At 41.8% G+C, this 25,627-nt stretch overlaps 1 protein-coding gene across 2 annotated transcripts; it reads right to left on the bottom strand.

Moving 5' to 3' along the window:
* Window positions 1–8,282: 8,282 nt before the first annotated feature.
* Window positions 8,283–25,009, bottom strand: LOC112227976 (macrophage mannose receptor 1). Of its 2 annotated transcripts, none has more exons than XM_042308406.1 (30): window positions 24,822–25,009; window positions 23,572–23,973; window positions 23,053–23,226; window positions 22,045–22,200; window positions 19,988–20,101; window positions 19,710–19,853; window positions 19,142–19,324; window positions 17,972–18,129; window positions 17,598–17,714; window positions 17,303–17,418; window positions 17,018–17,166; window positions 16,628–16,827; window positions 16,332–16,447; window positions 15,917–15,998; window positions 15,507–15,651; window positions 15,221–15,259; window positions 14,776–14,939; window positions 13,959–14,023; window positions 13,637–13,737; window positions 13,354–13,493; window positions 12,980–13,088; window positions 12,467–12,639; window positions 12,036–12,141; window positions 11,561–11,793; window positions 10,620–10,785; window positions 10,290–10,442; window positions 9,947–10,063; window positions 9,406–9,567; window positions 9,228–9,260; window positions 8,283–8,948 (listed from the first exon to the last, which is right to left on the bottom strand). In XM_042308406.1, exons 1-30 carry the CDS (start codon window positions 24,889–24,891, stop codon window positions 8,713–8,715), a joined length of 4,323 nt encoding a protein of 1,440 aa, XP_042164340.1. In that variant the 5' UTR covers window positions 24,892–25,009; the 3' UTR covers window positions 8,283–8,712. The 2 variants fall into 2 exon arrangements, with proteins under 2 accessions (XP_042164340.1, XP_024248798.1); XM_024393030.2 differs by having other exon boundaries at window positions 19,142–19,327.
* Between the last annotated feature and the right edge of the window lie 618 nt (window positions 25,010–25,627).

A 25,627-nucleotide genomic window follows, 5' to 3' on the forward strand; every position in this document is an offset into this window, starting at 1 on the left:
GTTCTCAATCAGAGGCAGGTGTTAGTCATTGTCTCTGATTGGGAACCATATTTAGGTAGCCTGTTTTGTGTTGGGTTTTGTGGGTGATTGTCCTTAGTGTCCTTGTTCCTGTCTCTGTGTTAGTTTACACTAGTATAGGCTGTTTCGGTTTTCGTTACGTTCTTTGTTTTGTAGTGTTGAATATTGATTCGTGGTTTACGTTTGTTCATTAAACATGGATCGCAATCTACACGCCGCATTTTGGTCCGACTCTCCTTCACACCTAGAAAACCGTTACACTATACTATGAAACAAAGATAAATGATATAAAGAATGATAGCAAAAAGCTTTGGGGCACCTGAAATGACATTTTGGGAAAAAGCCAACTCGGCTCCTTTACTCATTGAATCAGATGGCTCATTCATCACAAAGCCCACTGATAATGCAAAGTACTTTAATGACTTTTTCATTGGCAAGATAAGCAAACTTAGGGATGACATGCCAACATCAAATGCTGACACTACACATCCAACTATATTGGAAAGACAAGATTTATAATTTTGAATTCCGTAAAGTCAGTGTGGAAGAGGTTAAATGATTGTTGTCTCAACAATGACAAGCCACTGGGGTCTGACAATCTGGATGGAAAATTACTGAGGATAATAGCAGACGATATTGCCACTCCTATTTGCCACATCTTCAATTTAAGAATACTAGAGAGCATGTGCCCTCAGGCCTGGAAGGAAGCTAAAGTCATTCCGCTTCCCAAGAATAGTAAAGCCCCCTTTACTGGCTCAAATAGCCGACCAATCAGCCTGTTACCAACCCGTAGTAACCCTCTAGGAAAAATTATGTTTGACCAGATACAATTCTATTTCACAGTAAACAAATTGACAACAGAATTTCAGCATGGTTATAGGGGAGGACACTTAACAAGCACAACACTTACACAAACGACTGATGATTGGCTGAGAGAAATTGATGATTTCGGGGGCTGTCTTGATAGACTTCAGTGCAGCTTTTGACATTATTGATCATAGTCTGCTGCTGGAAAAAGGTTTGTGTTGTGGCTTTACACCCCCTGCTATAATGTGTATAAAGAGTTACTTGTCTAACAGAACACAGAGGGTATTTTTTAATGGAAGCCTCTGAAATATATTCCAGTTAGAATCAGGAATTCCCCAGGATAGCTGTTTAGGCCCCTTGCTTTTTTCAATTTCTACTCTTGACATGACATTGACTTTGAGTAAAGCCAGTGTCTATACACGTCAGCTACTACAGCGACTGAAATGACTTCAACACTCAACAAAGAGCTGCAGTTAGTTTCAGAGTGGGTGGCAATGAATAAGTTAGCCCTAAATATTTCTAAAACTAAAAGCATTGTATTTGGAACAAAACAATCACTAAACCCTAAACCTCAACTAAATCTTGTAATAAATCATGTGGAAATCGAGCAAGTTGAGATGACTATACTGCTTGGAGTAACCTTAGATTGTAAACTGTCATGGTCAAAACATATTGATGCAGTAGTAGCTAAGATGGGGAGAAGTCTGTCTATAATAAAGCGATGCTCTGCCTTCTTAACAACACTATGAACAAGGCAGGTCCTACAGGCCCTAGTTTTTTCGCACCTTTGACTACTGTTCAGTCGCGTGGTCAGGTGCCACAAAAAAGGACTTAGGAAAATTGCAATTGGCTCAGAACAGGGCAGCACGGCTGGCCCTTGGATGTACACAGAGAGCTAATAATAATATGCATGTCAATCTCTCCTGGCTAAAAGTGGAGGAGAGATTGACTTCAAAACTACTTTTATTTATGAGAGGTATTGACATGTTGAATACACCGAGCTGTCTCTCTAACTACTATCACACAGCTCGGACACCCATGCATACCCCACAAGACATGCTACAAGAGGTCTATTCACAGTCCCCAAGTCCAGAGCAGACTACGGGAGGCACACAGTACTACATATAGCCATGACTACATGGAACTCCATTCCACATTAAGTAACTGACGTAAGCAGTAAAATACGATTTTAAAAAATAGACAATCACCTTATGGAACAGCGGGGACTGTGAAGCATACACACACACACACGATAACATACGCACTATACATACACATGGATTTAGTACTGTAGATACAGTTGTAGTTGGAAGTTTACATACACCTTAGCCAAATACATTTAAACTCAGTTTTTCAGAATTCCTGACATTTAATCCTAGTAAAAATTCCCTGTCTTATGTCAGTTAGGATCACCACTTTATTTTAAGAATGTGAAATGTCAGAATAATAGTACAGAGAACGATTTATTTAATATTTTATTTCTTTCATCACATTCCCAGTGAGTCAGGGGTTTACATACAGTCAATTAGTATTTGGTAGCATTTTCTTCAAATTGTTTAACTTTGGTCAAATGTTTCAGGTAGCCTTCCACAAGCTTCCCACAATAAGCTGGGTGAATTTTGGCCCATTCCTCCTGACAGAGCTTGTGTAACTGAGTCAGGATTGTAAGGCCTCCATGCTCGCACACACTTTTTCAGTTCTGCCCACACATTTTCTATAGGATTGAGGTCAGGGCTTTGTAATGGCCCACAAATGTTCCATAGGATTGAGGTCAGGGTTTTGTGATGGCCACTCCAATACCTTGACTTTGTTGTCCTTAAGCCATTTTGCCACAACTTTGGATGTATGCTTGGGGTCATTGTCCATTTGGAAGACCCATTTGTGACCAAGCTTTAACTTCCTGACTGATGTCTTGAGATGTTGTTTCAATACATCCACATAATTTTCCTGCCTCATGATGCCATCTATTTTGCTAAGTGCACCTGTCCCTCCTGCAGCAAAGCTCCCCCACAACATAATGCTGCCACCCCCGTGCTTCACGGTTGGCATGGTATTCTTCGGCTTGCAAGCCTCCCCCTTTTTCCTCCAAACATAACGATGGTCATTATGGCCAAACAGTTCTATTTTTTCTTTCATCAGACCAGAGGACATTTCTCCAAAAAGTACGATCTTTGTACCCATGTGCAATTGCAAACCGTAGTCTGGCTTTTATATGGCGGTTTTGGAGCAGAGGCTTCTTCCTTGCTGAGCGGCCTTTCAGGTTATGACAATATAGGACTCATCTTACTGTGGATATAGATACTTTTGTACCTGTTTCCTCCAGCATCTTCACAAGGTCCTTTGTTGTTGTTCTGGGATTGATTTGCACTTTTCGACACAAAAGTACGTTTATCTCTAGGAGACAGAACGCGTCTCCTTCCTGAGCGGTATGACGCCTGTGTGGTCCCATGGTGTTTATACTCGCATACTATTGTTTGTACAGGTGAACGTGGTACCTTCAGATCGTTTGGAAATTGCTCCAAAGGATGAACCAGACTTGTGGAGGTCTACAATTTTTTTTCCTGAGGTCTTGGCTGATTCCTTTTGATTTTCCCATGATGTCAAGCAAAGAGGCACTGGGTTTGAAGGTATGCCTTGAAATACATACACATGTACACTTTCAATTGACTCAAATTATGTCAATTAGCCTATCAGAAGCTTCTAAAGTCATGACATCATTTTCTGGAATTTCCCAAGCTGTTTGAAGGCAGGGTCAACTTTCTGAACCACTGGGATTGTTATACAGTGAATTATAAGTGAAATAATGTGCCAGGAGAGGAGCTGGGGGAGAATGGGGAGTAGCTGTTTGTTGTGTTGCTTTCCCTTTTTGGCCATGCCCTTTTGGTCAACAGCTTAGTTTATGTTTATTTTTGTTATGCTTGTGTTTCAGTTTTACCTCTACTGGAGTTATTTTTTCAGGTGAAAGAAGACCTGTTTAGTAAAAGATATAAAAACAAGAGGAACCACAACCACTGCATCTGGCCCTTTAATTTTATGTCTCCCGCCTGTGTTAGGGTGCTTTTGACAAGATGATCCATTCACAATTCATATCTTATATTGTGAGAACATGGCAACCATGTCCTGTGCATGTTTGGTGGGACGGTGGTGGAACATTCAGAAAAATGGACGCGTGAATGTTCTTGCAATGTCCCATAGTAAGCTTTTAGACCATTGTTGGATAGTCTGAGAACATTGTAACCACGTTCTGCATAAGTTATGTTTGACATTAAGGCAATGGTCTCATAACTTTAACACCTAAACACGCTAAAAATGTTACCAGAAGGTTTTTGCTAACATAGATAATTAGGGGAACATTCTAATGGAAAACTAGACACAAATATTAGGAGAACATTAGGGTTACAAAAAACATGACTTGACTCACTGACTGACTTAGTGACTGATTGAGGGGTTGTAAATTACCGTAACTGGTTTGTGTAGTTAAGGACCTGCTGACTGTTAGGATTAAATGGGTTTTGAGGCCATGTGTGTTCCTTTGTGTTGTTGGACAGGGTTGAAGAGCCTAAAGGGCACACTGGACATTCCACACCGCTCTCCTTTCTGAGGCTCTTTGTGGTTCTCATGGTAACGTTAATTTGAGCTCTCTCCTCTCTCTCTCCATCTCTTCTGGTCCTTGTAAATATGTGTAATAGGTTTGTTCCATGAAATGAGTGGCTTTTGCGTCCCTTTGATATTTTAAGTAGAAATTGTGCACCAATAATGCATTTTAAAAGCCAGTTATATTAAATGAAGTGCCCTTTAATATAGACCACATGGAGAATTCAATCAATCTGATTTTTAATATGAATACAAACTTGCTAAAGTGCCAAAATTCAGCATTCTAGGATGTCCCTCTGTGCACCCTCTGTGCACCCTCTGTGATTTATAGAAGGATTTTAACCCACTTAATCCCAACATTTCTCCAAATTGTCACCATCATTGTAAATCCCTAGTTATTGTGTTGCAATGACAGTCTTTTCCGAAGATTATAATTAATTTCATGTGATTAGTCAGTCATTTACATCTGTCCCTCATTTTAAGGACAAAGCTGTTACGTGAAACTTTTCCTTTAAAACCTTTTTTTCAGAAGAATCATTGAACATCTAATAGTCCAATCAAAGTGGAAAAGCTGGTTGAACTGGCTCCACTCCATTTAGCCATTTGCCGGTGTTTTGTGGTGGAAAACTGAGCGGGTCGAGCATAACACGTCAACCCTGTTAAGCACAGATAGGCAGGCTAGAAATAATTTAACAATTTATTTAAAATTGACATGCAAGGACAGTTTCCAAGAGACCATTCCCTTCATGTCAAATAGAACTTACCCAGAACATGATTACCATGTTCTGAGAATATTCAATATTAATGTTCTAGACATGTTTCATGGGAACGTTGCAAGAAAATTAATGTGTCCAGTTTTCTAAGGGTTATGAGAGAATTCCATCAATGTTCCACCAAAATACAGAAAACATGGGTGCCATGTTCTCAGAATATAATACAGTGCCTTGCGAAAGTATTCGGCCCCCTTGAACTTTGCGACCTTTTGCCACATTTCAGGCTTCAAACATAAAGATATAAAACTGTATTTTTTTGTGAAGAATCAACAACAAGTGGGACACAATCATGAAGTGGAACGACATTTATTGGATATTTCAAACTTTTTTAACAAATCAAAAACTGAAAAATTGGGCGTGCAAAATTATTCAGCCCCCTTAAGTTAATACTTTGTAGCGCCACCTTTTGCTGCGATTACAGCTGTAAGTCGCTTGGGGTATGTCTCTATCAGTTTTGCACATCGAGAGACTGAATTCTTTTCCCATTCCTCCTTGCAAAACAGCTCAAGCTCAGTGAGGTTGGATGGAGAGCATTTGTGAACAGCAGTTTTCAGTTCTTTCCACAGATTCTCGATTGGATTCAGGTCTGGACTTTGACTTGGCCATTCTAACACCTGGATATGTTTATTTTTGAACCATTCCATTGTAGATTTTGCTTTATGTTTTGGATCATTGTCTTGTTGGAAGACAAATCTCCATCCCAGTCTCAGGTCTTTTGCAGACTCCATCAGGTTTTCTTCCAGAATGGTCCTGTATTTGGCTCCATCCATCTTCCCATCAATTTTAACCATCTTCCCTGTCCCTGCTGAAGAAAAGCAGGCCCAAACCATGATGCTGCCACCACCATGTTTGACAGTGGGGATGGTGTGTTCAGGGTGATGAGCTGTGTTGCTTTTACGCCAAACATAACGTTTTGCATTGTTGCCAAAAAGTTCCATTTTGGTTTCATCTGACCAGAGCACCTTCTTCCACATGTTTGGTGTGTCTCCCAGGTGGCTTGTGGCAAACTTTAAACGACACTTTTATGGATATCTTTAAGAAATGGCTTTCTTCTTGCCACTCTTCCATAAAGGCCAGATTTGTGCAATATACGACTGATTGTTGTCCTATGGACAGAGTCTCCCACCTCAGCTGTAGATCTCTGCAGTTCATCCAGAGTGATCATGGGCCTCTTGGCTGCATCTCTGATCAGTCTTCTCCTTGTATGAGCTGAAAGTTTAGAGGGACGGCCACGTCTTGGTAGATTTGCAGTGGTCTGATACTCCTTCCATTTCAATATTATCGCTTGCACAGTGCTCCTTGGGATGTTTAAAGCTTGGGAAATCTTTTTGTATTCAAATCCGGCTTTAAACTTCTTCACAACAGTATCTCGGACCTGCCTGGTGTGTTCCTTGTTCTTCATGATGCTCTCTGCGCTTTTAATGGACCTCTGAGATTATCACAGTGCAGGTGCATTTATACGGAGACTTGATTACACACAGGTGGATTGTATTTATTATAATTAGTCATTTAGGTCAACATTGGATCATTCTGAGATCCTCACTGAACTTCTGGAGAGAGTTTGCTGCACTGAAAGTAAAGGGGCTGAATAATTTTGCACGCCCAATTTTTCAGTTTTTGATTTGTTAAAAAAGTTTGAAATATCCAATAAATGTCGTTCCACTTCATGATTGTGTCCCACTTGTTGTTGATTCTTCACAAAAAAATACAGTTTTATATCTTTATGTTTGAAGCCTGAAATGTGGCAAAAGGTCGCAAGGTTCAAGGGGGCCGAATACTTTCGCAAGGCACTGTATTTGTCTCACCCATCTACACACAATACCTTATAATGACAAAGTGAAAACATGTTTTTAAACAGTTTGCAAATGTATTGAAAATAAAATGCAGAAATATCTCTTACATAAGTATTCACACCCCTGAGTCAATATAACCACCTTGGCAGTGATGTATAGCTGTGAGTCTTTCTTGGTGAGTCTCTAAGAGCATTCCACACCTGGATTGTGCAACATTTGTCCATTATTCTTTCAAAATTCAGGAAGCTCTCTCAAATTGGTTGTTGATTATTGCTAGACAACCATTTTCAGGTCTTGCCATAGATTTTCACTCTGCCACTCATAGTCTTCTTGGAGAGCAACTCCAGTGTAGATTTGGCCTTGCGTTTTAGGCTATTTTCCTGCTGAAAGGTGATTTAATCTCCCAGTGTTTGGTGGAAAGCAGACTGAACCAGGTTTTCCTCTATGATTTTGTCTGTACTTAGCTCCATTCCGTTTCTGTTTTATCCTGAAAAACTCCCCAGACCTTAATGATTACAAACATACCCATAACATGATGCAGCCACCACTATGCTTGAAAATATGGAGAGTGCTACTCAGTAATGTCTTGTATTGGATTTGCCTCAAACAAAACACTTTGTGTTCAAGACAAAAAGTTATTTGGCACATTTTTTGCAGTATTAATTTAGTGCCTTGTTGCAAACAGGATGCATGTTTGGAATATTTGGGGTATTGTGTAGGCCAGTGACACAAAATCTACATTTAATCCATTTTAAATTCAGGCTGAAACATAAAATGTGGAAGGGGTGTGAATACTTTCTGAAGAGAATGTACGCAGAATGTTCCCATAATTAACGAAAAACTGGACACTCAAACATCTGGGGAATATTACTAAAACTTTCTCTATCCCTAGAATTGTTATCTTGGATTCCCCCTGTCACAAGGAGTTTTATGGCTGATTTAAGATGTTACGGTCAATCCGCAGTTTTTTCTTTATTTATTTACCTCGTGAAATGGGAAAACATTTATTCATGAAGTTGATCATGTGCTCTTTATAACAGAGTGATAAAATTAGGGGAAATCAAAAATATGTTTTGGGACCATGTCACACTTCTTAAAAGTCACCGAATTGGTGGAACGACCCAATAACCTCTTTAATCTGCCTCTTAGTGATGATAGCTGTGATTAAGTGTACCTCAATTACTGTATATAGTTCCAGAAATGGTGTATTAACCCCCTAAATGCCCCTGGATTCAGTATGTATTGATTTAGCATGCAATGTGTGAGAAGTGTGAGTAAGAGTATAAGGTCAAAGACATTTGTTTCAAAACTTTATTTCTCTCTCTTTGAGCATATATTTACAATATAACTTGGCAAAAACAAAGCAAAGTACAGTGGTTGTATTTTGAACTTTAGTTTCACACACCAAATAAATCTGTACAAGGCTCCATTAAACCAAATAAAATGACTGTTGTTGATTCTATAATTTGTGCAGGGGTTGCATATGCAATCTTAGCTGTACATCTGGACTGTATCCTTGATGACTGATATGCACAAAGTGCATATAATTTTCACCCATTATTTACAGAGCAAGAAAATTAACAAAGATAGTACGTGAATGGTTTCAGATTTAGTTGCAATCTCAGAATTGGTAGGCCTTAACACCAGCAGCATGCTTTTTGGGTATTTTTCATATCAAAACTTGTCTCAAAAGTGTTTTCACCTGTTGGTGGTTCTTTGTGTCCTGTCTAAGCTGTTTCGTTCTGCTCTATGTTGGCCACCAGGCCCTTGGTGTCCACAGTGGCTGTTGGGCGGATGGGGTTGTTGAAGTACAAGGTGTTGTCGAAAGTACACTCTCCCAGGACGGGGGTAGGTATCCGTTTGCGGAGTAGGAAGGCTCCGAGTCCTACCACTGTGATTATCACCAAGACGACTGCCACAGCGATGCCGGCATAACCATGGGGAGCTTCCTCCACTAGGGGAGCTAGAAGAAAGGAAGTCACAGTGTTATTGGCAAAATTATTGGTGGGATTGGTTTTAGTCCCTGTATAATGTTCAGACATGTGGAGTAGAGTGAAGTTGCCCCTAGATGCTGATCTTGGATCAGTTTTAAATTTCCTCCACTAATGGTTACGGATTGGGTGAGGGGAAACTGATCCCAGTACAATGCCCTGGAGCAAGAAAAGCATTGATTTGACTGTCAAAACTGATTAAATGTTTCATTCTTTACGCTAACCAATTATATCTGCTGTGAGACACTCACCAGCAACTGGTTGCTTCTCTGTTGGTGTGATGACTGCAAAAGAAAGAGATAAAGTTGTTCACAAAACATAATTGCAAGACAATTCTAAGTTGATACAACAAACACAGGATTTCTTGAATAATGACTCTGATATCATCCCATCTTAAATACTTGAATCTATCAGCTGAGTCCGACTCACCTTTGGCTGTTTTGCAGATGTACGACTTGTACCGGTTGCAGCTGTTAGTGCTCCACAGACCACTATCAGACTGGATCTCCACACATTGTTCTCCACTCTTTGGCATCCCTTGTTTCCAGTTGGTATAGTCCACCACACTGTTGTCAATCCACATCCAGTCACCTGGAACAAGAACAATGGGTCAAACCTATATCCTTTGACATAGGTGATTCATTGCCATTGAACAACTATAAATCGATAAACATGGTTGTGAAGAAATGCAAGACGTGGGTTCCCTTCAGGGGTTACTGCTATGCCTTCCTCAACTCTGTGGTGGACAACTGGGCCCACGCCACTGTGGAGATCACCAGGTCAGACAAGGCATTTACTCCATTGGTTGTGAAATTGGGACATAATCTTAGAATTGCAAGGTACTGTACTTGCCAAATTCCGGTAATTCCGGTAATTTTCCGGTAATTCTTCCTGAATTCCTTGGTTTTCCAGAAATCCTGTTTGGGAATTTGGGTAAATGTCGCTGAATTTTGTAACTATAGGTACTGACCTTCGTGGCTCTTGTGCATGCCAATCCAGAATGACTTGGATCCGTCCTGCAGTAGCTCAAGGTTCTTCTGGATGAAGCTGGCCTCCAAGGGATCCTCGACACTCACCAGGGATGCTCCTGTTGTCAGAGAAACTTACTACACGTATTCATCATCATCACCATCAATCACTTTGAATTTCTTGCATTCAATTAATGAATATGTTCATATGCTCTACATTCAATTAAGACATTGGGTATGTCTCAAATAGCACCCCATTTCCTATGTAGTGTACTACATGCCGTTTGGGACGCTATTCCATTCTGGTCTGAATGACAGTTGGTGTAAAGGAGGTGAAGTGTGTACCCATTCGGAGACATTCCACAGTGGCGTGGGCCCAGTTGTCCACCACAGAGTTGAGGAAGGCGTAGCAGTAACCCCTGAAGGGAACCCACGTCTTGCGTTTCTTGGGCTCGGGGCAGTTGCCAGGGAGCTGAGGGGGCTGGCTGGGGGCTATGTCTTTAAAAGAGGCCAGAGAAGTTCACATACTGAAGTTGATGTACATGAGATGTATATGGTCAATGTTGGTAAAACTGATACATTACTGCATACAACACTTTTAAAAGACACACTTTTGGATTGATCAAGCATTAAACACAGACATTGTGGGTAAATGGAGTAAAGGCCTTGTCTGACCTGGTGATCTCTTGCACAGTGAGGAGTAGGTGTTACTACAGTCGCCTGTCTTCCACTTGGCGTCTGTATCCATGTAAACACAGGCCACATTGTTCTTTGGCTCATCTTCACCCCATTTGGTGTAAGATAGAGGCCAGTTATCCACCCACTTAAAATGCCCTTCAGTCTGAGAGACAGAGACAAAGACAACAAAAAACAATGGGGGCAAGGTCCAGCTGAAAATTTACAGGTTTAAAAACACAAAACCGCTTTGGTTTCTTAAATAAACACGTCAGAGTAGGAGATCCAATGGATAACAGTGGGAGATCAATATCAATGCTAAGTCCTCTTTGGAGCTGCACTAGCTCTTAAACCAAAGCCAGAGTCCTAAAAATTAGGTCATTTTTTACATGCTGTGCCTTGTAAAAATGAATTTTAAGATTCTACATTTATTTAACTATGCAAGTTAGTTAAGAACAAATTCTTATTTTCATTGACATCCTAGGAATAGTGGGTTAACTGCCTTGTTCAGGGGCAGACAACAGATTTATACCTTGTCATCTCGGGGAGTCGATCTTGCAACCTTTCGGTTATGAGTCCAACGCTCTAACCACTAGGCTACACTGCCGCCCCAAGATCACAAAGCTCCATAATTATAATTAGTCTGATCAACATATTGTTTAGAATATTTAGTCTCTGTAACCCAAATGATTGGCATAGAGCAATGTCAGTACCATAGCAGGCTAGCGGTTAGAGCGTTGGACCAGTAACCGGAAGGTTACTGACAAGGTACAAATCTGTTGCTCTGCGCCCGAGCAAGGCAGTTAACTCCCAGGTTCCGTGGATGTCGATTAAGGCACCTCTCTGATTCAGAAGGGTTGGGTTAAATGCGGAAGACACATTTCAGTTGAATACATTCAGCTGGACAACTGACTAGGTGTCCCACTTTCCTCCTCTTTTACCAAATTGTTGTTGAGGCCAATCCACACGGGCCCATTGCATTTTTGGATCTGCATTGTGATGAAGGCCTGGGTGATGGGGTTCAGGATGCTAGCCATCTCTGCATCGTCTGCTTTACATTGCCTCCGGGCCTCGTCCCAGTTCATCTTCTGGACCACCAGTTTGAAGGAGTCATTTCCCAGCTTGTAGAACGTCTTCGTTGACTCTGTGGTGGCAGGGACCACAATCTGAGAATCTGAAACCCAAGGAGACTTGTTGGAGGGGAACCTAAAGAGGGATACTCTATTGGACCACATACCGAAGAATTGGATTTGAACAGCCTCACTAGGGTTGTCGATAACTTGCCAAAAACTGTGAGGTTCTCCAGAAATGCTGCTTGGAGGATTCACGGATTTCTGGAAAACCTGGGGATTTTGAGAAAGTTACTGGAATTTTGCAAACCTAGAGCTGCCTCATTGAACTATGGCTTCTTCTCACCAATATTCCTTTTGCAGATGAAACCACGGGGTACTAAGCAATCCTCGACCTTCCACATTCCTGTCTGTTTTTGAGAGCTGCCTACCAGAACCACACAGTCAAACACCTGGAAGAGAGATTGGGAAGGAGATGAAAAGGTTAGATCCCTCTTCAGAATTCTCATTTGACTGGTTAAGGCTATTTTGCATTTGGATTTATTGACAATAAGTCAATCAAAATCCCAAAGCCTAACATGTAAAGGTTCCTAAACCCAGATTGAAGGCGCAGTTCTGGATTAAAAATAATTCTCAATAAAGAATCTTCCTTGAAAGTAGATTTTAGTCTACCTACTTTCAAGGGGGATTCTCTATTCAGAACAATTTTTAATCTGTTTCCAGGAAGTCACTTAATCTGTGTTCAGCAAACAGTTATTTTTACTGTAAGTCTTGTACCTCTTCCATAAATGAATATCGTCCGTCTGGCACTGACGTTGGATGCCCTTTTGCCCAGTTGGTATAGGAAACCCCTCTCCCCTCCGTCCATAGGAAGCGCATCTCCCAGTTGATGTCGTTCAGACCTATCCAAATGTCCTGAGGATTCCCAAGCATCTGGGTGGTAAGGAATGCTGGGAGGAAGACCAGTCAGAACAATGAAGAGTCAACAGGTGAATCCATATATACTGTTTACATGCAAAGGATTATCAACCCCTGTTCCATTGGTTAGCATTTCAATTATTTGGCACTCGTTAACCAATGTCTATAAGATTTCTTGTTGCATGCTTATAATTGCACCAATCCTCAATATAATTGAACACACAAAATTTGACAGAATTTTAATAGCATGGTTTTATGCTAAATTACTTTTCGAGAATTTCAATGTTCATTCTATTTCATTCTACCTTGGGCAATGCCAATGTCTCAGGCAGCTTTAGCAGTGAGGTGTAAAGGGATAGACTTCTCACCCACCTTGCTCTTTTTCGCTGAGGACAGAGGCCAGGTTCCCTCCCTGGTTAATGCAGTAGGTCCTGGCCTCCTGCCACGGCTTCTTATCACTGTCTCCAATGAATTTGTAGCACTGTGGAAACATGATGCATCGTAGTAGTGCACTATGAGGGGAATAAGGTGCCATTTGGGATGCAGGCAATGACTCAACTCTCCACACACAGGTCAGTATCACATTGGGTCATCACTCGGGACTTGATTTTTTTCCTTGACACATGATAAGGAAAGTAGTTTGTGTGAGGTTTTCTCTCCTGGTGCACCATACAGTTATACAGTATGTAGCCTATGGTATGATTTTATAGTATGTGGTGGTGGTACTGTAGTAGTGTAGCAGTTACCTTCCCCTGGAAAGCAATCCATTCTGGGACACAACCTCCCTTGGGTACAGTGGTGGGGGCCATGGTCGTGTTAGTGAAACTGGTGGTTCTTTTACAAATGGAGGCCAGCTCTACGCCACAGTTGATGTCATTCCAGTACCCTAGAGATGCAGAGAAACAAAGAGACACAACCCGATATAGACCCAGCTTACAAAATGACATCCTTGGAGCGTCCCCTGAATGTTAGAGAAAGTCCCATGGACGTTGCAGCATAACTGCTAAATCCCTCTGGAATTAGACGTACCCATACTCTTGTATATCGTCACACAGTTCTCATCGTTGTTGGCGAAGTTGGGTTCGTTTTGATCCCACGCGGTAAACACAACAGGAGACCCATCCAACCAGCTGAAACATACAGTACACAAACCCAGTCTAAACTGTGAGCATCTATTCAATCAACTACACACCTTGAAAGCACACGTTTCTCCACTCTGCAGAGATTTCAGGCATGTTTACTGGACTGTGACAAACAAAACATGCTCATGCACAAATATCTCTGAAAAGAGGTGGTAGGACTTCAGGTTGTTTTAAATGTCCAGGGAACAGTCAACAGTCATTTTACATACCTAAAAGACTTATCCAAACCAACGGTCATTCCAATGTAATATTGTCCCTCGGATCCTCTAGATATCTGGAAAAAAGTTGCAACTCTTTGAGGAAACAACCATTTCTAGATTGAACATTGAACATTTAAGTGACACTTGTTGTCATCCTGTCATAGTGTAAAATCCTCTCTTTTTCAGATCCCAAGAACCAAAGCTTTTTGGACGTCACAGGACTGCATATACACAAATATAAACACAACATGTAAAGTTTTGGTCTCATGTTTCATGAGCTGAAATAAAAGATCTCTGAAATGTTCAATAACGCACAAAAAAGCTTATTTCTCTCAATTTTAGTGCACACGTTTGTTTACATCCCTGTTAGTGAGCATTTCTCCTTTGTCAAGATAATCCGACCACCAGGTAGGTGTGGCATATCAAGAAGCTGATTAAACAGTGTGATCATTATACAGGTGCACCTTGTGGTGGGGACAAGGAAAGGCCACTCTAAAATGTGCAGTTTTGTCATACAACCCAATGCCACAGATGTCTCAAGTTTTGAGGGAACGTGCATTTAGCATGCTGACTGCAGGAATGTTCAGCAGAGCTAAACAGAGCTAAACAGCAAATAAAATATATTTGGATTTGTTTAACACTTTTTTGGTTACTACATGATTCCATATGTGTTATTTCATAGTAGTGATGTGTATACTATTATTCTATTATGTAGAAAATAGTAAAAATAAAGAAAAGGTGTGTCCAAACATTTGACTGGTACTGTATATGAACTGACATTTTTTCATGTTGCATTTATATTTTTGTTCAGTATAGAAGTGTCTACCTGTTTCCATATAAACTTCCTCTCGCTCTCTGCAGTAATGACCACCAGGTCACCAAAGTTCTTTTTACAGAATTCTCTCGCCTCGTCCATGGGGAGATTCTCAGTGTTGAAGAAATACTGAGTGTCGTTGTACTCAATCCAGCCGTCCTTTGTAGTGTTGTACACTGAAAAGGCATGTAAAAAATGAGTACATTTCCTGTTAGGCATTTTTAATAGTACATTTTCACAGAGTACATTTTCTCTTAGTGTTTGTGTTGAACTATGCTTCGCAAACTAAATGATAGAAGAAGGTGTGCTATACATTATGTGCAGTGATTAATTTAACTTAAGGGAAAGGCCAAGAGCTTGAAGGAGAGCAGGGATAGTGAGAAGGAGGAAGTGGAGACAGGAAGTGGAGGAATGAGAAACAGGAAACTGGACATATTCCCCAGATCCTATGCATTACCTGGCTCAACTTGAGTGGGATGGGGCTTTGGGGTAACCCCTGTGGATACCAAAAAAAGTTTGGGTGAGCACATCTGCAAGGTTGAGGGTCAAAATTCTATGTTCATCAATAGTTTCAGGACTGACATGAACTGCACGCCCATTGGGCACACACACTGTTTGAATCAATGTTGTTTAATCGTCATTTCAATGAAATGACATTGAACCAACGTGGAATAGATGTTGAATTGACGTCTGTGCCCAGTGGCTGGTGAAGTCAGTGCTCCAGCAGATATGGTCTACTGTACCTTTGCGAATCTCACAAATCCAGTCATTGTAGGCATCACAGTGTCGATCATTCCAGTGGTGTCCGTAGTAAAACTGGACCTCTGCGCATTTTTCATTATCGTTGTAGTCGTTTGGTTCTCCAAATCCCCAATTCTCATAGCTGAACTGGAGAACAACATTGGAATAATGTTACACAGTAGCATTGTATGGTGTCCATATTAGCCTCAGGCTGAGGCTGTCCTTATATGGACACCATAGTACTGTATGAACTTTCATTCCCATTAAAGACAATGACTGCAAATCAATGATTGAAACAAGAGTAGTGAGTAATAAATTACTTGTAAGGAAATCAAATCAAATCAAATATCACAAATATCACATATCAATATCACGGAATATCACAGTAAAGATGAGGTGGCAGGCTACTCACTGCTGAACCGTCAGCCCAGACGAAACCTGCAGAAGGATCCAGATTGCTGAGGCCAATCCAGGCTGCATCAGAGGAATGATACCTGAACAGAGAGAATGGAAACCACAGACAGTGGTTATTCTGACTGTGTGGTTTTCAACCGCAGACAGTGGTTATTATGACCGCGTGGATTTCAACCATAAACAGTGGTTATTACGACCGTGCTGATTTTGACTTCAACCACAGACAGTGGTTATTATGACTTTGTGGTTTTCAACCATAAACAGTGGTTATTATGACCGTGTGGATTTCAACCATAAACAGTGGTTATTACGACCGTGCTGATTTTGACTTCAACCACAGACCGTGGTTAATAGGACCACACTGGTTTTGACTGATACTCATGGCAACAGAGACAGTTATGAGGATGACTTACGGAGAGCCGTTCAGGTCTGTGGCACTGTGAATGCTCATCAGATCACCACCAATGGCCTTGCAGAATTCCCGCGACTCTGACCATGACTTCTTGTTTTCAGTCTCTTTTCTGTAAAGCTTATTGAGGGGAGAGAAAATGATTATTGATGAATTATTAATTAATTATTATAATTAAGGATTATCAATGAATTCATGCTCATTGATTAAATTATTAATATTAAAAAACTTCACTTAAATTGACTGATCAAAGTGTTTGTTTCACATACAGAACATGTACAGCATGTTCCCCAACTGTACCTTGTAACAGACATTCCTTTTAGCAGCAGGTGACCACCCAGAAGGACAGCTCAGTGCCGGGGTGGTGGGAGGGGCCATTGTTGATGTGACGCCCTCCGCCATTTTCTTACAGATGTACTTCTCCTTGTTGCTGCAGCTGACCACATCCCATAGTCCCGCAAACATTCCAGTTGTCATAGCTACGCAGCCTTGTTTTCTGTCTTTTTTCAAACACACAGAAAGGCGAGAGAAAACTTAATAGTTTCATTTAGTTCTGACATTTGCCAGGCAGTTAAGGTGTGGGAGAAAGTAGTCCTCTAATACCGCAGACATCATAGCAATGACAGTTCCTGCTACAATCTGTCATCAGTTGCTACAATCAATCACCATTGTGGGAAAAGGACACTGTACCTGGCATGCCCACGTTGAAGTGGGTGAACTTGACCTCCGAACTGGTAGTCCACTTGAACGTGTCTATATCCGCCATGTTGGAAAGTCCAGTCCAGAAGTACTTCTCCGGCCTCAAACCCACCAAACTGACCAGGAAGGCATTTTCATACCTACAAACCAACAAACACACACACATTAAATCTGTTATCTGACAACTTATTGATATTATCTTGTCCAGGATGTGACTCAAATAAGTGAGTCAAATATATCTTATCCTTATAAAATGATCATGATGTGATACCGTACCTGTCAGCCACTTCCACCAGGATTGAGTCACTCCGCTGGCAGGTCTGCTTGGCCTCATCAAATGTTTTGGTTTCTGATCCAACGTTGTAGCAGTAAGAACCATACCGGATCCAGCCCTTGATGACAAAAATACAGAAACAATTATCCTCCTACTGGTGGATCTTTGTCAGTCAAGATGACACCATTCTAGTCCTTATCTAGAATCATTTTCAAGCTTCCATTTCATGTGATATAATTCTGTATTCATTAGTTACTGTACTCTCCCTTTCAACAAACAGGAAATGACCTCACTCACCAGCTTACATCCTGGACTATCTTCCTCTGGGGCACCTGCCACCGGTTTGGTGGAGGCCTTTTTCTTACACATGTACCCGTAGGTCTTCTCACACAAATTATCAGCCCACTTCCCATCCTGTGAGAGATTATGGAGTCCACATTGTCACAATACCACATTTATTACTGTGTTGACACCACTGTTAAACGTTGTCATCATTGCCATTGTTAGCCGTAGCATTCAACTAGTGTTCGCATTTATCTAGCGTCAGCATTTACCTAGCACTAGCATATAGCGAGTGTTAGGGTTAGTTATACAAAATCTGTGGTGCTAGCGTTAGTGTTAGCATTAGCATGAACCTAGTCTGTCCATTGAGGGACCAATGTGAATGTTACCTTTCCTCTGATCAGGACACAGTCCTCCTGGAGGTTGGCACCATGGGAGGGCTCCCCTGTCTGCCAGTGGCTGAATGTCACATGGGATCGGTCTGTCCACTCAAACAGCAGCGCGTTCCTTTGGTCGTTCAGGCCAATCCACAGCTCATCTGTGGCCGCTGAAGTCAAGCAGAAGGACATTAAGAGTCAAAGCCAGGAAGACAGTGATAAACACCTGATATACTTATCGTTGCCTTTGGCTGATCAAATTGACTGAGGTGACATTATTATTATTTATTCATGGAAGCACAATTTAGACCAGGGTCTCATTCACAATCATGCCCTGAGTACAAACATTTTCACAATGAAGAAAATGAACATTCCAAAGAAAACAAGACGAATAAAAAGTCGATAAGGTACAGTTACAATACCACCATTTCAACAAATGAACCATCAATAAAAACAACTGCAATTCACAATGAATGAATTTAACACCAGCATCCTAAACTGCTTTAACGGCACCAGGAAATCAAGATGCAAGGAATTTTGCAGGTTATTCCAACAATGGGGGGCACTAAAGCTAAAGGAGGATTTACCAAAATAGATAGAGATCTTAGGGGCCTCAAGATTTCAACAACACTGTGACGGGTTTGGTCGCCTATTCTTTTATACTTTAGCGACAAAGCTAGGTAAATTAGAAGCTTGTGTAGTGGAACGTTGTAAATAAAAAGGGAGTAATGAAGTGATCTACAGGACTTCAATGAGGACCAGCCAACGTTTTGATAGAGGATGCAGTGGTGAGTATTAAAATTGTCACCTGTGATAAAGTGAAGGAAATTATGGTAGACGGCATCCAAACGTTTAAGACTAGTGGCTTCTGCAACCTGGTTAATGGTGTCACCATAGTCAAGATCGGGCAGGAATATTGACGGTACAATCTGCTGCCTGCTATTTAGGGAGATGCCAGATCTATATATATATTTTTTAAATAGCTTTTTAACTAGCTCATCCGCATGCTTTTTAAACATAAACTCTTTGTCAATCCAAATACCCAGACTTTTATTGGGACACATCTCAGAATGTTTTTCAAAACTGATAGAAATGACAACCCATGAGAAAGATCCTTGAAGTGCATAACAGATCTATCAGATATAGAGGTAATTGTAGCTACAACATGGATAGTGTACTCACTATATCCTGACTGAGAGATGATGAAGCTTTGTTCTTCTATGTTGTGGATGCTGGCCAGGTCCCCTCCATCTTTGTGGCAGGCGGCCAGGGCATCCCTCCACATCTTCTTGGTACGTTGTAGGTAGTAGCAGTGGCCTGCATAGGGAATCCAGTGACTGGTGCAGAAGGTGGGCTGATCTTTTCCTACTGAGGGGGGTCAAAGTTCAATAGTCAGAGAGAAGGTAGAATAACCAGAAAGTGGTAGACTGTAAGGTTGTATCTGTTTGACCCAAACAACCTCTGGGTCTGTATTCATGAAGCATCTCGGAGTAAGAGTGCTGATCTAGGATCAGCCCGCCCTGTCCATGTAACCTTTTTCATTATAATCTAAAAAGCTAAACTGACACTAGCTCAGCACTCCTACTCTGAGACACTTAGTGAAAATGGGCACTAATATATAAGGGTTCAGTTTACCCTACCCTACACAACCTGACCTGGTGTTGTTAACCTTGTGTTGCATGGCATTTGAACTAAGTCAAAAATCGTGTGTAGGTCATGACTGTTATGTACTGTATGATTCAACTCTTACCTATAGGGGCAGAGGCCAGAGTAGTGGAGTTTCCTTTGCGACAGATATATCCCAGCTTCTTGGAACATTCATTGGTCTCCCATTTCGAGGCCTTGCCAGCATTCAGGGTTGCACAGCTGAGCCCGGGTTCAGTTGATGGATGTCCTTTTGGAAATATTGACCCATGTGTTTATTAATTGTCTTCCTGCAACATTGGAAGTCATAACATACTTGGACAACCTCAGTTGTTCCCTAGGCTGTAAAGTATAGTATGATGTGTTGCATGCAGTTGCACTCACCTGGGGCCCAGTTTAAATATCTGAATGGGTTTCCATTGCTCCACTGCCATCCAGCCTCAAAGTCTAGGCTATTCAGTCCAATCCACAGAGATGTGCCCAGGATATTGGTCAACCCTGCATTAATAAAAAGCATCACAATACGTCCACGAGAGTAGTGTAATATTTTTAATAAGGAATTGACTGTATCAGATTGATTTATCTCTAAATCAAGGTGGGGATGTAGGTTAGACTGCATTGTAGGACTACATAGGTCTACATTGTTGGTTGTAGGTTAGACTACCATTCTGTATACATCGGGCCCTTCTTTGGACACTGTGCTAACAAACCTCCAAACGAGCTTCAACGCCATACAACACGCCTTCCGTGGCCTCCAACTGCTTTTAAATGCTTCTAAAACTAAGTGCATGTTCTTCAACCGATTGCTGCTCGCACCCTCCCGTCCGACTAGCATCACTACTCTGGACGGTTCTGACCTAGAACATGTGGACAACTACAAATACCTAGGTATCTGGTTAGACTGTAAACCCTCTTTCCAGACTCACATTAAGCATCTCCGATCCAAAATTAAATCTAGAATCGGCTTCCTTTTTCACAACAAAGCCTGTTTCATGCTGCCAAACATACCCTCGTAAAACAGACTATCCTAACGATCCTTGACTTCGGCAATTTAATTTACAAAATAGCCCCCAACACTCTACTCAGCAAATTGGATGTAGTCTATCACTGTGCCATCCGTTTTATCAGCAAAGCCCCATATACTACCCACCACTGCGACCTGTATGCTCTCGTTGGCAGGCCCTCACCACATATCCATCGCCAAACCCACTGGCTCCAGGTCATCTATAAGTCTTTGCTAGGTAAAGCCCCGCCTTATCTCAGCTCACTGGTCACCATAGCAGCACCCACCCGTAGCACGAGCTCCAGCAGGTATAAAAGCACTGGTCATCCCCAAAACCGACACTTCCTTTGGCCGCCTTTCCTTCCAGTTCTCTGCTGCCAATGACTGGACGAATTGCAGAAATCTTTGAAGCTGGAGTCTTATATCTCCCTCTCTAACTTTAAGCATCAGCTGTCTGAGCAGCTTACCAATCACTGTACTTGTACACAGCCAATCTGTAAATAGCACACCGACTTCCTCATCCCCATATTATTACTTACCCTCTTGCTCTTTTTCACCTCAGTATCTCTACTTGCACATCATCATGTGCACATCTTTCACTCCAGTGTTAATGCGAAAATGGTATTATTTTTAACTCTCTGACTATTTATTGCCTACCTCACTAATCTTCTACATTTGCACTCACTGTGCATAGATTTTTCTATTTTATTTTATTTTGTGTTATTGACTGTATGTTTGTTTATGTGTAACTCTATGTTGTTGTTTCTGTCTCACTGCTTTGCTTTATCTTGGCAAGGTCACCGTTGTAAATGAGAACTTGTTCTCAACTGGCCTACCTGGTTAAATAAAGGTGAAATAAAAAAATTAAAACAAAATAGACTGGCCATAGCGCACATTGGGCAAATGCCCTGGTCCATCTTCGGGCCGGTGTGTCAGAAATGCCTGGGCTGGTTCCTGGTCCCAGTCCTCCCTTGGACAACAGGTTAGACTATACCTCAGATGTAGGTCTGGCCAGGTCTGACTGTACATACCTCAGATGTAGGTCTGACCAGGTCTGACTGTACATACCTGAGATGTAGGTCTAACCAGGTCTGACTGTACATACCTCAGATGTAGGTCTGACCAGGTCTGACTGTACATACCTGAGATGTAGGTCTGACCAGGTCTGACTGTACATACCTGAGATGTAGGTCTGACCAGGTCTGACTGTACATACCAGAGATGTAGGTCTGACCAGATCTGACTGTGCATACCTCAGATGTAGGTCTGACCAGGTCTGACTGTACATACCAGAGATGTAGGTCTGACCAGGTCTGACTGTACATACCTCAGATGTAGGTCTGACCAGGTCTGACTGTACATACCAGAGATGTAGGTCTGACCAGGTCTGACTGTACATACCTCAGATGTAGGTCTGATCAGGTCTGACTGTACATACCTGAGATGTAGGTCTGCTCGTGGAGCTCTACTATACTGAGCAGGTCGGCTCCTTGCTGCTGGCAGCTCTTCCTCGCCTGGTGCCAGGTCAACACAGACTGGGTGTTTCTCTGGTACAGGACACCTGTCACTGGGTCACTGTCCCATCCTGAGGACGCTGAGGGGGACACGGAAACATTAAGACACACTTAAGGTGGGAAAAAGAAAGCATCAATAACAGTCCAAGAACTGAATCAAATAGTGTTCTGTTCATCTCTATCACTTTCTGTCATGACAGAACTGCCCCTCATATCTGTGACTATGGTGGCAGTTCACCAGGAACTATAGTGAAAGGGGGCTTCCTTCCTTTTCCTGTCCCAGTTTTGGAGCTGTGTCAGGGGTAACACAGAAATGAGCTCCAGTCAGGATGGAAGGGTAAAGAGACACAGAGCTGCCTCCACAGCTAGAGGAACTAGAGGATGTGTTTGTGTTTTTCTGTCAGGAGGTCAGAGACCAGACCTTTCAGCGCTGACCTGGCCAGTCCTGACCTCCAGCAAGGTCACGGAAAAACAGGAAAATCGAAGAATTCCATGTGTAGCCTCTGTTTTAATGACGAATCTGTCCCTATCACAGGCTTGGCAGGGTATTTTATGGCATTGTTTGAATTGGATACCGTCCCCACATCTTAAACCCTGGTCGTTTGCCTTGTTTTTACAAACTCATCAGAGTCTAGTATAGAATAGGCCACTCATATTAGAGATTTGTGTACTCCCATGAGTCAAATTTATTTGACCTTTATTCGTAAAGCATCCCCGACTAGGAGCGCTGATACAGGAACAGGTCCCCTCTTGACCTTCTAATGTTGATCTGAAAGGCCAAACTGATCCTAAATCAGCACTCCTATTCTGAGATGCTTGATACATACGGCTCATCATTTTTTACAGGTGACACCTGCTGACCCTTTTCCTGATCACTGGAAAATGGCAGTAAATGACAAAAAACATAGCATGAATTGCGAGAGTTGACTCACATTTCGAGGGACAGAAGCCCCACTTCTTGGCTTTATTGTAATCTGTCTCTGTGGCGCACCAGAGCTGTCCATCTGAGCGCCCCTGCGGAGTGCACTCAGCATACCACTTCTCCCCAAACTGAAAGGGGAACTGGCAGGGACTTCCAAAGGCATTCCCCCCTAGTGTGAACACCTCTGATGAAGGGGACAAAACAGTTTGTTACATTTAACATTTCTGTAATGTAGCAGATGCTCTTATCCAGAGCAATTTACAGATAGTGCGTTCATCGTAGGATAGCTAGGCGGGACAACCATATACTGTATCTCAATCATAGTGCATTTTTCCTTAATAAAGTAGCTATCAGCTATCAGTCAGTGCTAGTAGGAAAAAAATACATTGTTAACAGTATGAATCATCCCAGGTCAGACATTCATTCCCTGGCTTTAAGAAAGTTTATGACAACAGCATCTTACACTTCTGATTCCTACCTCCAATCATCAACCTCCAGTAACAGTGAGTGTGTCTTGTAGCTTACTTACCTTGGTAGCCCTTGGAGCAGAGGTCCTTCTGAGTACCATACATCTTCCAACAGCTCCAAGACCCAGATCCCTGGTAGATCATCATATTCTTCTCGTTGCGGTTGCCATAGTTTAAGTGCAGCGCCTTGTCTTTGAGGCCGAACAGGGTCTCGTTCTTACACTGCCAGTACTGGAGCTCGCTCTTCTCATCACAGGGGAAGAGCAGCACCTTGACCCAGTCCTTCAGGTCCTGAGCCCCCAGGCAGAGCTTCAGGGAGATGCTGAGGAGACGAGACTGTGAGGCCCAGCGGAATTGCTGGTTCTGGGACGTGTGGTCACAGGGAGCCACTGTGACTTGACTGGCGCTCACCGCCACCACACACTTGTTGTGATCCTGGTTGTAGATCAGGAAGGAGCTGCTGTCTGCAGCACGGGGGATAAGGTTCTTCTTATTTCTTATTTTTTGTATCTGTTTTTGTTCTACAGTACCTTGTTATTTTTAGTATTACATTGTTATTGATTACTGCATTGTTGCGGTTAGAGCTTTCAAGCAAGGAATTTCACTGTACTTGCACATGTGACATTAATACTTGAAACTAAGGACAATGAAGTGATCTATCCAAGGTCTCATCCTTCTTTCAGGCTCTACAGCTGCTCTCATAAACAGCACTGCAACGCTATTTAACTGTGACATTGTGTCTAATTGTACAGGAATTGTAATTTAAAAATATACACAAATCTAGGTCCAACTACAGTAAGTTGCATAAGAAAGCCTGTGTATATAAATATTTGTTGTACTTTCTTATTTTCTGTACTTACAGCTGTTATACCTGTTTACAGCATTCAAATTATTTTCAATCATTTTTAAGAACTCAGTGTATGTAACTACAATTGAAATACTTGTGTTTTTAAGCCACTCAAAAAAATAGGCCACTTTAATGTTTATATCTGAAAGCATCTAAAACGGCTTAAAATATTCTAAACGTTATCTAGCTCGTCAAATGGTTCACTCGTGACTCCTGGAATAGATTCCATCACAATATATCTCGCTGTGTCTGCCAATGAAGCAAAACTTACTGAAGCATCTAGAAATTTTGGATATATATATTTCCAGTCTACAAAAATATTGTTACTTTCTAGCAGCCTCAACCTTGTCTTCCGTTTATTGGTAAAGCATATCAACAAATATAATTTGTAACACTTTCATTATACAGAATGCTTAACCATTGCATGAAACCAATTAAAGTGGAATAAAACCCTACATACAGTACCTATCTCAGCAGTGCAGCGCAGAGCATGCATAAGGCACAGGAGCACAGCGAGGGATGGACTAGATGCCATTGTAGCTAGTGCATAGTTTGCTATCCCGGGGCGAAAAGGTGGTGTAAAGTAGCTGTACAGTCCAGAGAGGAGAGAGGGATCTGGCTGTGGTGTATTCAGGTGTATCTCATGGAAGAACAGTGACACAGAGACATGGATGCTGCCCCCTTAATCCAGCCGATGTGTATCCTGTCACATGGGTTGGCGGAGGGTCGGTCAAAACCACTGACATCAGGAGAGGAGAGGGGAAGGAGGAAATGTGCAGCCACTATTCATTCCCTTATCAGGAGCACACAGGGGACGAGAAGAGCCACAGGTCTGAGATCAGCCAGCGCATCAATGAGCCAGGCCTCACTCACTTTGATTGGAAAAAGTCAAACAAGGACCAGCTCTCAGGGCAACTCTCTATGGACGATCTGTAAAATCGAAATGCATCAGAGGTTCGTCTTTTAAAGAATATGGTAGAAGTCCTTTTGATGAGAGGAACATCCTTAATTTCACAATATTCCATGCAAGAGACCTTTTGCGCCCCTATTTTAAGTAGAAATTGTGCAACAATATTGCATTTTAAAAGCCTGATATATTAAATGAAGTGCCCTTTAATATAGACCACATGGATAATACAATAAATCAGATTTTTTTTTGTTAATAAAGGCTTGCTAAAGTGCAAAAAATCTGCATTTTGACATGTTACTTCCTAGGAAGATTTCAACCCACTTAATAACAACATTTCTCCAGGTTTCACCATCATTGTAAA

Source organism: Oncorhynchus tshawytscha, linkage group LG29 (genome assembly GCF_018296145.1).
Source record: "Oncorhynchus tshawytscha isolate Ot180627B linkage group LG29, Otsh_v2.0, whole genome shotgun sequence".
NCBI lineage: Eukaryota > Metazoa > Chordata > Actinopteri > Salmoniformes > Salmonidae > Oncorhynchus > Oncorhynchus tshawytscha.